An 11,574-nucleotide genomic window follows, 5' to 3' on the forward strand; every position below is an offset into this window, starting at 1 on the left:
CAAAGGGGCGTGGCTTCCGGGAGGACCGCAGCCCATGAGCGCTGCAGGTCTGTGTGAGTGGCAGCGGCGCTGGCCAATTGGGGCGGGTCTCGGCGCTAGGCGAGCAGCGGGGCAAGATGGCGGCGCCCGCGGCGGCCTCGGTGTACGAGCAAATGAAGGTATCGGGCGGGACCATCACACCCAGATAGGGGGCGTCGGGCCGGAACATTGTACCAGCGGGAGAGGGTCGGGCCGGGCCGGGCCATCGCACCTAAAGTGGGAGGGGGGCTGCCGGGTGGGACCATCGCACCGAGTGGGGGTGGGCCCCGGGTGGAACCATTGTACCCAGGGGGCGGGTGGGAACCATCGCACCTAACAGGGCCTCGTGGGCCGGGTGAGACCATTATGCCGAGGAGGGGTGTCGGTCAGGATCAGGGGACGGTGGAAGGACGGGACCATCGCGCCTAGTGGGGTTAGGGGTGCTGGGCGGGACCATCGCATGGGGTGGGGGGCGAGCCCTCTGACCCGCTGTGTCCCCCCAGGAGCTGCGCTGCCCCCTGCTGGACGGAGTTTTCCTGCCCGAGCCCGGGGCCGCCCTGCGGCTGCTCTGCGCCCCCTCGGCCCAGCGCCTGGAGCTGCTGGCCTGGCTCTGCGCCCGGTACCGCGGCGCCCCCTAGTGTCCCCCTGGACCCGCGTGTGGCCCCGCCCCCGGTCACCCCCCTTAGTGCCCCCCAGGGACCCCTGTATGGCCCCCCACAGCACCCCGGTCACCCCCCTTAGTGCCCCCCAGGGACCCCTGTATGGCCCCACGCTGCCCCCCAGTCCTCTCCCTATGTGGCCCTGCCCCCCAGTCACCCCCCTTAGTGCCACCCCGGTCATCCCTCCCAGGGACCCCTGTATGGCTCCCCACTGCCCCCCGGTCACCCCCCCGTATGCAGCCCCCTTAGCGCCACCTGTCATCCCACCATATGGCCCCGTGTGGCCCCACCCTCTGGTCACCCCTCCCAGGGACTCCTGTATGGCCCCGCACTGTGCCCCGGTCACCCCCCTTAGTGCCCCCCTGGGGCCCCATATGGTCCCATGCTGCCCCCCAGTCCTCCCCCTATGTGGCCCTGCCCCCCAGTCACCCCCCTAGTGCCCCCCTTGTCATCCCTCCCAGGGACGCCACCCCCCGGTCACCCCCCCATATGGCCCCATGCAGCCCCCTTAGTGCCCCCAGTCACCCCCCACCCCATATGGCCCTGTGCACTCCCCAGTCACCCCCCACCCCGTATAGCTCCGTGCAGCCCCTCTTAGGGCCCCAGGGTGAAGCAGGGGGTGAATTCCCCAGAGCTGTGCGCATCAGCCTGGCTCCTATGGTGATGCTTTCTCCCCCCAGAGCGAACCCCCCCCCTCCGAGAGCAATTTGCTACCCTCAAGGACTCGCAGACGGAGGAGAAAACTCAAGGTGTGTCCAGCTCAGTAGAGCAGATTTAGAGAGCCCCCAGAGCTGCCCACGTATGGGGGCTGACCCACTTCCAAGCCCCCGCAGGCCCCACCCCCCCTCCCAGAGCTAGGGAGAGAACCCAGGAGTCCTGGCTCCCAGCCCCCCCTGCTCTAACCCACCAGCCCCCACTCCCTTCCCAGAGCTGGAGAGAGAAGCCAGGCGTCCTAGCTCCCAGCCCCCCCTGCTCTGGATTTTACCACCGGCTCCCACCCCAGAGGCAGCCACCTCCCAGCGGCAGGGTTTGTGCAGTAACTAACTCTGTTCTCTCCTGACAGAAATGGCCAAACTGGGCTCCAACCTGCTGCTGTGTCGATCGGACGACCTGGATCTCATTAAGGTGTTGGAGTGCCCTAGGATAGCCCAGACTCCTGGGTTCTCTCCTAGCTCTGGGAGGGGAGTGGGGTCGGGTGGGTTAGAGCAGGGGGCTGGGAGCCAGGACGCCTGGGTTTTCTGCTGGCTCTGGGGGGGAGGAAGCTGCAGGGAGCATTCTCATCAGCGTCTCTCTCTCTCTGCAGGGGGAGGCCAGTGACGAGCGGCAGCTCCGGTTCATGGAGCAGCTGCTGGACGTGATCCGGTACCTGGACGCCATCACTGGGACGTGTTCCGGGGACTCAACCACCTCCAGGTCCAGGGCACCTGCGCACTGCTAGCTCTGGGGGGTATCTGGGGGGAGGACTCTCCTCTGCCAGGCAGTGCTGGGGGGAAGAGGGGGAGCAGTAGGGGGGTGCTCCAACCTACCAACCCGCACTCCCCTCCCAGAGCTGGGGAGAGAACCCAGGTGTCCTGGCTCTCAGCCCCCTCAGCCGGTGGCATTGGGTGGCTGGCTGACCCTGTCTGTCCTCGCAGCGCGGAAGAGTCTCTCCGGGGGGCCGCAAGGAAGAACGAGGAGTTCCTGCGCGAGGTCTTCTCCAGCCCCAGCCTACCGGCACTGCTGGCCCCCGCCCTGCCCTCCTGCACCGCCGACATCAAGCCCCTTCTGCTAGAGGAGCCGGCCCCACACGTGAGGTTTGTTGGGACAGTGCCCAGTGGGCCCAAGGTCCCCTTTGCAGCACAGACCCCGCCCCGATCCTGCCCCATGGAGATTTCCTCTCTGCTAACTCGGCCAGTTCCCCTCCCAGAGCCGGGGAGAGAACCCAGGAGTCCTGGCTCCCAGACCCCCCTGCTCTAACAACCAGACCCCGCTCCCTTCCCTGAGCCGGGGAGAGAACCCAGGCATCCGGGCTCCCTGTTGCTTGCTGTAACCACACCCCGTCTCTCCAAAGGACCCAGCTGTCTGTGAGATCCAGTGGGAAGACGCTGGCTGAGCTCTCCAGGACCTTGGAGGAGGCCAACGCCGCACTGGAGCGGCTGAGAGCAGAGGTGGGCTCGCTGGGGGGGCTCTGTGGCAGGGGGCTGGAGCTGAGGCTTCTGGGGGACTGTACATCTGGGAACAGAGTGAGATCCTTGTGCGCTCTGGGTAGGGCCTCAGAACGAGGACATCTGGGTTCTCTCCCAGCTCGGGGGCTGTTGGGTTACAGCTAGGGGGCTGGGAGCCAGGACTTCTGGGTTCTCTTCTGGGCGAGGGAGCCCTGGGGGGCATTGGACTGACCCGGTTCCCTACAGAGCTCCTCCCTGCGGGGGGGCGCGGAGCCCCTGAGCCCCGGCATGGCCCTGCAGACCCTGGCACTGGCAGCCTGCGACTCGCACCAGTTGATGGCGGCCTTCGGGCAGGTGTATGAGACGGAGCTGCGGGAACACTGTGGCCGTGGCCCCGCCCCAAGGCTCAGCCCCTGCGGGCCCCTGGCCCAGCACCTGCAGGGCACACTCACCCTCTGCACCCAGGTACGGACCTTTGTTTCAGCAATCTGGAGAGGGGAAGAGCTACAGGACAAGGGGCGTGGTCTCTGTGGGTCCCCCCAATGTGGGTGTGACAGCCCCCCACCGGTCAGCAAGGTCCTAGAAGCTCTGCCTCCCAGGGGTGGGGTCTTCTCAGAGACGCCGCCTCCAGGGCAGGGACCCAAACACCCTGGTTGGGGGAGGGACCCGGCGGGGGCGCTGCAAAGTCCCTGGGGTGGAAGGGGAGGGTCCATGGGGCGGGGGCCCTGAGGGCCAGGTTCTCACCCCCCAGTGCCTCCCCCAGGAGCTGCAGGCGCTGGCCCAGCTGAACGACACCTCGGAGCAGGTGGTGCAGACAGCGGAGTGGAGACGCAGCAAGGGCAGCAACCCCACAGCGACGCTGCGTAAGTACCCCCAGAGCAGGGATAGAACCCAGGCATCTGGGTGGGCTTGGGGGCTGGGGGCAGCTGGTGAACTGATGCGAATTGTTTCCATTCCAGCCGTGAAGATGGAGGAGCTGCGCCGGCGCTACCAGGCCTGCCTGGCTGCTGCTGGGGAGCTGCCGGGGTGACCCCAGGGCCAGGGGAGGGGAGAAGGGTTGGGGACTCCAGGGCCCTCATCTCACAAGGGAGCTGCTGACCCACTGTTCCTGGGATAATAAAAGATTTGTTAATTATTAATAACCCTAGTGCTAATGATCCGAGATTGGGCCCACTTGGACCCTGCCCCCACAAACTGAGATCAGCCCCCCCGACTGAGATTGGGGGCCCCCTCCCCACATGGACCCTCCCCCCTTCTGAGGTCAGGGTCCCTTCGCACCAGGCGCTGCATGGACCCTGTCCCCCTAACTGAGATTTGGGCCCCCCTGAGCATGGTTCCTGCCTCTCATCCAAGATCAGGGCCCCCCCCCCCGATTCAGACCCATGGGGCAAGATGCCCCTGCCCCCAAAGAACTCACAATCTGACAGACAGAGGCAGTTCCCCTTTCTCAGCCAGGGAAACTGAGGCAGGGCCCAGGGAGGAGGTGGCGGTAGCAGCACCGGGAGGGGAACCTGCAGCCCTGCTCCTGCCCCCACTCCCTACCTGTCATGTCTGCATCTGACCAGCAGGGGGAGCCAGAGACCACAGCCCCCTCCACCACCCCATAGGCACTAGGAGGCGCTGAGCTGCAGGGGGCTTGCCTAAGCAGCCGGACGCCTGGGTTCCCTCCCGGCTCCGGGAGGGGAGTGGGGGCTGGTGGTTAGAGTGGGGGGTGGGGGGGTGCTGGGAGCCAGGATGCCTGGGTTCTGCCCTGGCTCTGGGAGGGGGGGTGCTGGGAGCCAGGACGCCTGGGTTCTATTTCTGGCACTGGGAGGGAGCAAGGCTGGGGCAGTGGGACGCTGGCGGGGGCTAGAGTCTCTGCCCTATAAGGAAGTGGCTCCAGGCCTGGGGCCGTGTTTACACAGAGCCACCATGACTCAGCTCTGGGTTGAATTCCTCTGCCATGGGAGGGAAAGTGATGGGGGCTGGGCGGGACCACTGAGCCAGAACCCCACGGCGGGAAACTGAGGCACAGGAACCCCCCAGCCCTGACTCTCCCGCTCCCCTCCCAGAGCCTCCAGGAAAGAACCCAGGAGTCCTGGCTCCCACCCTTCCCCCACTTCCAGGCTCTCAGCAGCAAAGGGTTTGTGCCTCTAGCAGAGGGTGGGAGCTGCATTCACCCCCCTGGGCAGGGCTGGGGAGGTTTCCTGGGAGGAACCCACCCTGCCGGGTTTCTCACTTCCCCAGCGAGCCCAGGTCCCCACAGCGGACCCCTGAGTGTGAGAGCACAGACCCGGCAAAAGAACCCAGGAGTCCTGGCTCCCAGCCCCCACTGCTCTAACCACCAGGCCTCCTCACTCCCCTCCCAGAGCCAGGGGAGAACCGAGGCATCCAGGCTCTGGCCCGTTAACTCCAGTTCCCTGCCCTAGCTGATGTTTCTCCAGGATCCTTCCACCTCCTCTGGGGCTGGGATTCCTGAGGGGCTGAGGTAATGGGGCTGGATGGAGGGAATGTGGGGAGGGTTGGGGGGGCGGCAGCTCTCCCCCCCAGGCTCTCTGTGGCCATGTCTGGGATGGAGCCTCAGCTCCTGGGCTGGGACCTGGGCCTCATTGCGGGAGCCAGCGAGCCCCTGCTGTGGGGCTGGATCAGGGCCAGTGCCCCCTAGAGTGGACAGGTCCTGTACCCCATTCCCTGCCCCCCTGTAGGGCCGGATTGGGGCTGGTGCCCCCTTGCTGGGGCTTGAGCCAGGGCATGAAGGTGTTGGCTGTGGGGCCCATGTCCCGCTGCCCCCTGCCTTGTGTCGGGCGTGGCAGGGTCTGTTCATAGGCATGAACCTGACGGTTCATTTCTGTATTTTGATTTGGCGAGCGGGGGGGCCGGGTGCTTGCTGTGTTTGAGGTGGGCCCTGAGCTTGGGGAGGGGTCAGTGTCAGTGCGCTTGAGAGCCTCCCGGCACACACTGAGACACGGGCCCCCAAACTCGCCCTGCACCGCAGGTCCCTGTGTGACATGTGCTGGGGAACACGTGTGCACATGAACCAGGGTCATTTGCACCATACCCAAACACACACGCGTGTGCACACAGCACAGGGCTCAGCTCCTCCAGCAGGGGGCGCAGGGAGACACACATGGCAGCTCCCATCCCCTCCACCAGGGAGCGCTGCCCCACCTCTTGTACCCCTGGCCCCATGCTCCTGGTTACACAATCAGTCACACGCCCCTGCCTGCTCGCACAGGCCTGCCGACCCCCCGACCTCCACCCCTGCGTGGGGACCCACAGCCTGGCATGGGTATTGGTGCAAAGTGAATCGTCTGGCACTGGGGGGAAGGTGAAACGTATCCCCCCCCACGTCTCCTCCCAGGCCCCCGGAATCCCTTTTTTGCCTCTTTACTTCAACAGAAAACAAACAAACCCGCTGACTTCAGAGTCCTGGAATGAGCCATGCAGGGGTGTGAGGGAAGTGGGGTGTGTCCCTACCCTGCGCCCCCTGGAGGGGACATGCCCTGCCCTGTCTCTCTGGGGCTGTTTGGAGAAAAAAGCCCATCCCCCGGCTCAGCACAAAGACACGTGGCCGTGGGGCTCTGAGGAGACCCTACAATAACAGTCCTGCCAGCTGTGTGGTGCCCCCTCACTGTCCTGGGAGTTGGAGTCAGAGCCAGGCCATGGGGCCGGGTGCCTTCCCCCCACACCCCCGGTTGTATCTGGGGCCCGCAGGCATGACCCAGGCAATGCTTATCAACCACAGGCTGCTTCCCCCCCCGCTGCCTCATTTCCTGACACCCCCCCCACTGTAGTCCCTGCCCCCCACCCCTGTGCCAGCCCCCTCCCAACTGCAGTCCTGTACCCCGTAACAAGCCCCCCACCCCAGTCCCCCACCTAAATCCACTCTCCTGGGGGCCCCTCCCTGACCCCACACCTAGGGTCAGGCCCCGCCTCATCTAGCCATCTGGGGGTGGGGGTGACGCTGACTTGGCTGGGCCTAGGGGGAGCTGCCCTGGGGGTCACTGAGGGGAGTGACCCAGCAGCCCCCCCACCAGCGCCCCCTGGAGGGGAAAGGTCCCGTGTCCCACCCCATGGATGCAGCCAGCGCTGATCTCATCCGTGGGCGATGGAGGGGGCGGGACGGGATGGAGGGGGGAAAGGGCGGGATGGGGCTCGGAACTGGGGGGGGTCGGGACAGGGGATGGAGGGGGGAAGGGGCGGGATGGGGCTCGGAACTGGGGGGGGTCGGGACGCAGAGGGGGTGCCCGGGACGCGGGGGGGTCGGGGGACGGGACGGGACGCCGGGGGGCGGGTCTCTTCCTTCATCCCAGCCCGTTGACACCGACCCCCTCCCCGCCCCGGGTCTCGGCGCTTTTACCAATTAAGGCGTTTCGCCAGCCGCCCCCCCCCCGACCCCCCCGCGGCTCCTTCCCCGGCCGGGCGCGGCTCGTCCCAGATCTGCTCCGGCCACGGCCCGGACCGGCTCTGCGAGGTGAGCGGCCGCGGATGGGGGTGGGGGTAGGGAAGGGGGGCTCCGGGACAGGGGAGCAGGGAAGGGGCGCTCCGGGGAAGGCATGGGGGTAGGGAGGGGGGGCTCCGGGACAGGGGATGCGGGCAGGGGGAGCAGGGATGGGGACTCCGAAGAAGGGATGGGGGTAGGGAAGGGGGGGCTCCAGGGCAGGGGATTGGGGAGTAGGGAAGGGGGGGCTCCGGGGCAGGGAAGGGGGGCTCTGGGGCAGGAATAGAGTGCAGGACGGGTAGGAATGCTGCCCTGCTGGGACCCGGACGCGCGCCGGCTGAAGATAGGGGGCTACTGAGGGGGAGGACCTGGGGGGGCAGGAGAAGGGCCCAGAGTTGCTGCGCTGCTGGAGGGGGCCGTAGGGCTGGGGGGGCAGTGCCGGGTCAGGGTCCCTGGTGGGCTGTGGATGGGGGGGATCCCTGTGACTCTGAGGGGTTGTTCCAAGGGTCCCCCAGAATGGAAGGAGACACCCACAGTGGGGGGCCGGGCCAGGGATTCCAAAGACTGGGGGAACTTGCTAGGGGAGAGGGACACGTTGCGGAAGGGGGTCTGGGAACAGGAACCATCGTTGGGGGGCAGGGACCAGGGCCGGGGAGTTTCAGTGAGCAGCAGTGCGGCGGCTGTGCAGGGAGTTGGGGGGCAGAAAGACGGTGTCAGTGAGTGTTGGGGTGTTAGCATGGGGCTTCCCCAGGGTTAGGGCATGGGGGGGGTTGACCCAGGGACTGCCCGGTGCCAAGATGGAGCGAGCAGGGAGGGAGGGACAGACAGGTAGAGGGATGGACAGAAGGAGGGACAGACAGGTAGATGGACAGGTGGGGGGATGGACAGATGGACAGACAGAAGGAGGGTTGGACAGATGGACTGTGGGGGAATGGACAGACAGGAGGGTCAGACAGACGGATGGGTGGGGGTTGGATGGATAGATGGATGGACAGGTAGGGGGATAGACAGACAGAAGGATGGTTGGACAGACGGACAGGTGGGTAGATGGACGGACAGAGGGGTGGGTGGGTGGAGGATGAACAGGTGGGTAGATGGACGGACAGAGGGATGGGTGGGTGGGGGGATGGATGGACAGACAGACAGGTGGGTAGATGGATGGACAGAGGGATGGGTGGGTGGGGGGATGGATGGACAGACAGACAGGTGGGTAGATGGACGGACAGAGGGGTGGGTGGGTGTGGGGATGGATGGACAGACAGACAAATGGGTAGATGGACGGACAGAGGGATGGGTTGGTGGGGGGATGGATGGACAGACAGACAGGTGGGTAGATGGATGGACAGAGGGATGGGTGGGTGGGGGGATGGATGGACAGACAGACAGGTGGGTAGATAGACGGACAGAGGGATGGGTGGGTGGGGGATGGACAGGTGGGTAGATGGACGGACAGAGGGGTGGGTGGGGGGATGGATGGATGGACAGAGGGATGGGTAGATGGACGGACAGAGGGATGGGTGGGTGGGGGATGGACAGATGGGTAGATGGACGGACAGAGGGGTGGGTGGGTGGGGGATGGACAAGTGGGTAGATGGACGGACAGAGGGGTGGATGGGTGGGTGGGGGGATGGATGGATGGACAGAGGGATGGGTGGGTGGGGGATGAACGGACAGAGGGATGGATGGGTGGGGGGATGGATGGACAGACAGACAGATGGGTAGATGGACGGACAGAGGGATGGGTGGGTAGGTGGGGGGATGGATGGATGGACAGAGACAGGTGGGTAGATGGATGGACAGAGGGATGGGTGGGTGGGGGGATGGATGGACAGACAGACAGGTGGGTAGATGGACGGACAGAGGGATGGGTAGGTGTGGGGATGGATGGACAGACAGACAGATGGGTTGATGGACGGACAGAGGGATGGGGTGGGTGGGGGATGGACAGGTGGGTAGATGGACGGACAGAGGGGTGGATGGGTGGGTGGGGGATGGATGGACAGAGGGATGGGTGGGTGGGGGATGGACAGATGGGTAGATGGACGGACAGAGGGGTGGGTGGGTGGGGGGATGGATGGACAGACAGACAGATGGGTAGATGGACAGACAGAGGGATGGGTGGGTGGGGGATGGACAGGTAGGTAGATGGACGGACAGAGGGATGGGTTGGTAGGGGGATGGATGGACAGACAGATGGGTAGATGGATGGACAGAGGGATGGGTAGATGGACGGACAGATGGATGGGTGGGTGGGGGATGGACAGGTGGGTAGATGGACGGACGGAGGGATGGGTGGGTGGGGGATGGACAGGTGGGGGGATGGATGGACAGAGGGATGGGTGGGTGGGTGGGAGATGGAAAGGTGAGTAGATGGACGGACAGAGGGATGGGTTGGTGGGGGGATGGATGGACAGACAGACAGGTGGGGGGATGGACGGACAGAGGGATGGGTTGGTGGAGGGATGGATGGATAGACAGACAGGTGGGGGGATGGACGGACAGAGGGATGGGTTGGTGGAGGGATGGATGGATAGACAGACAGGTGGGGGGATGGACGGACAGAGGGATGGGTGGGTGGGGGATGGATGGACAGACAGACAGGTGGGTAGATGGATGGACGGAGGGATGGGTGGGCAGACAGATGGGTCAGGGGGTCAGTAACTCAGGCTGTTTGAAGCTGCAGCTGCTGCCTCAGGCCCCCGCTCGGCAGGTGGACTGAGGGGCTCAGCCCACATCAAACCCCTGGGCCTGCAGGGCTATCCAGCCACTTTTAACCCCACCTGGGGCATGGAAACCCCCCCACAACAGCTCAGGGAATCACCCACCCCTCCCCCGGACAGGACCCGCTGCCTGGCTGCTCCTCAGCCCCCAGTTCACCCCAAATATAAAACATACAGTGCAGGCCCCCCCAGCCCTGCCGGTGCCCCTCACTCCCGACCCGCAGCCCCCGCCAGCCCAGCGTGGGGCGGGGTGGGCACTTTTGTCTTGTTATTTAAAAATCCCAGGGACCCCGAACTCTCCAAATAAGGGGAAAATATGAAGCCAGGTCCCGGCGCTGGGAGGTCGCCTGCGATGGGCGGGGAGGGGGCGGCGCCTCCTAGTGGCGGAATCGCAGCGCTGCACGCCCATGAGTTGCGCTCAGCCACTCTGGACATTGCACAGAGGTTAACCCTTTCCTAGCTCCATAGAGAGCCCGGGGCCGGGCTGGCAGGGGCTGCGGGTCGGGAGTGAGGGGCACCGGCAGGGCTGGGGGGGCCAGGGCCGGGCTGGCGGGAGCTGCGGGTCGGGAGTGAGGGGCACCGGCAGGGCTGGGGGGGCCAGGGCCGGACTGGCGGGAGCTGCGGGTCGGGAGTGAGGGGCGCTGGCAGGGCTGGGGGGGTCAGTCTCATTGCCTCTTTCCATTTACTCGGCCTGTCCCTGCCCTTTTATGATGCCAGACCCTGAATCCCGTGGGGCCTGAGCTCTGAACTCAGCCACGCCCCAGCCCAGAGCGGTCAGGGCCTGGCGCCCCCTTTACAGCGTCCTCCCCCAGTTGGGGAGTCCAGCTGTCTGTCCCCCCCCCCCACGCCACGGCATAAGGGTCGGTGCCTGCAAGGTTAGCGGGGAGCCGAAGGTCCCATTAGATAAACTCATCAGAGCCCTGGGGCAGCCGCATGCGGAGATTCTCCGCAGCGCAGAGGCCAGGAACTTGGGTTTGCATCAAGCGGGAACGGGGAGTTCATATCTGCAGATGGATAGACGGGGTGCGGGGGGGCAGGTAGATAGAAGAGGTGCGAGGGGGCAGGCAGGGAGAGGGGGTGCGGGAGAGGTAGAGGGGGCGCAGGAGACAGGAAGATAGACAGAGGGGTGCTGGAGGGAGGCGGGTAGAAGCGGTGCGGGGGGCCGTTGGAGGCCGGACAGAGGCACGGAGGAGACGCTGCTCACAGGCACAATGTCTCAGCCATACGGATCCTGGCCACCAGGGGGCGCCCCGACCCGATTCTCCACCGTGACTCAGGGCGTGGTCGGGCGGGGCCCTGTAACAGCGCCCGGACCCCCCCGCCCAGCCGGTGCCCCCCACTCCCGACCCGCAGCCCCTGCCAGCCTGGCCCTGCCACCCCCCCCCACCAGTCCTGCTGGTGCCCCTCACTCCTGACCCGCAACCCCCGCCAGCCTGGCCCTGGGACCCCCCCACCAGTCCTGCCGGTGCCCCTCACTCCCGACCCGCAGCCCCTGCCAGCCTGGCCCTGCCACCCCCCCCACCAGTCCTGCCGGTGCCCCTCACTCCCGACCCGCAGCCCCCGCCAGCCTGGCCCTGGGACCCCCCCCACCAGTCCTGCCGGTGCCCCTCACT

General features: G+C 66.0%; 2 protein-coding genes across 9 annotated transcripts in view; both read left to right on the forward strand.

Moving 5' to 3' along the window:
• On the forward strand, positions 1-3,960 carry HAUS7 (HAUS augmin like complex subunit 7). 8 transcript variants are annotated; one of them, XM_043501352.1, is made up of 10 exons: positions 20-255; positions 522-637; positions 1,358-1,426; positions 1,741-1,802; positions 1,981-2,090; positions 2,312-2,470; positions 2,728-2,824; positions 3,068-3,286; positions 3,585-3,684; positions 3,781-3,960. In XM_043501352.1, exons 1-10 carry the CDS (start codon positions 35-37, stop codon positions 3,849-3,851), a joined length of 1,224 nt encoding a protein of 407 aa, XP_043357287.1. In that variant the 5' UTR covers positions 20-34; the 3' UTR covers positions 3,852-3,960. The 8 variants fall into 8 exon arrangements, with proteins under 8 accessions (XP_043357289.1, XP_038238202.1, XP_043357291.1 ...); XM_043501354.1 differs by lacking the exon at positions 1,981-2,090 and having other exon boundaries at positions 1-158; XM_038382274.2 differs by lacking the exon at positions 1,741-1,802 and having other exon boundaries at positions 1-158.
• A 3,171-nt stretch (positions 3,961-7,131) lies between these two features.
• Positions 7,132-11,574, forward strand: part of FLNA (filamin A) — a 36,075-nt gene continuing 31,632 nt past the window's right edge. The window contains 1 exon segment of the mRNA XM_038381439.2: positions 7,132-7,274. The gene's annotated coding sequence lies outside the window, so the exon portion shown is untranslated.

This window comes from Dermochelys coriacea, chromosome 23 (genome assembly GCF_009764565.3).
Source record: "Dermochelys coriacea isolate rDerCor1 chromosome 23, rDerCor1.pri.v4, whole genome shotgun sequence".
NCBI classification, from domain to species: Eukaryota; Metazoa; Chordata; order Testudines; family Dermochelyidae; genus Dermochelys; species Dermochelys coriacea.

Excerpts from the sequence above, each read along its gene's own strand:
- HAUS7 (XM_043501352.1), top strand. The coding sequence starts at position 35 with ATGAGCGCTGCAGGTCTGTGTGAGTGGCAGCGGCGCTGGCCAATTGGG. Across the intron at positions 1,427-1,740 it reads GACGGAGGAGAAAACTCAAG|AAATGGCCAAACTGGGCTCC; the intron begins GTGTGTCCAGCT and ends CTCTCCTGACAG. Across the intron at positions 2,825-3,067 it reads TGGAGCGGCTGAGAGCAGAG|AGCTCCTCCCTGCGGGGGGG; the intron begins GTGGGCTCGCTG and ends GGTTCCCTACAG.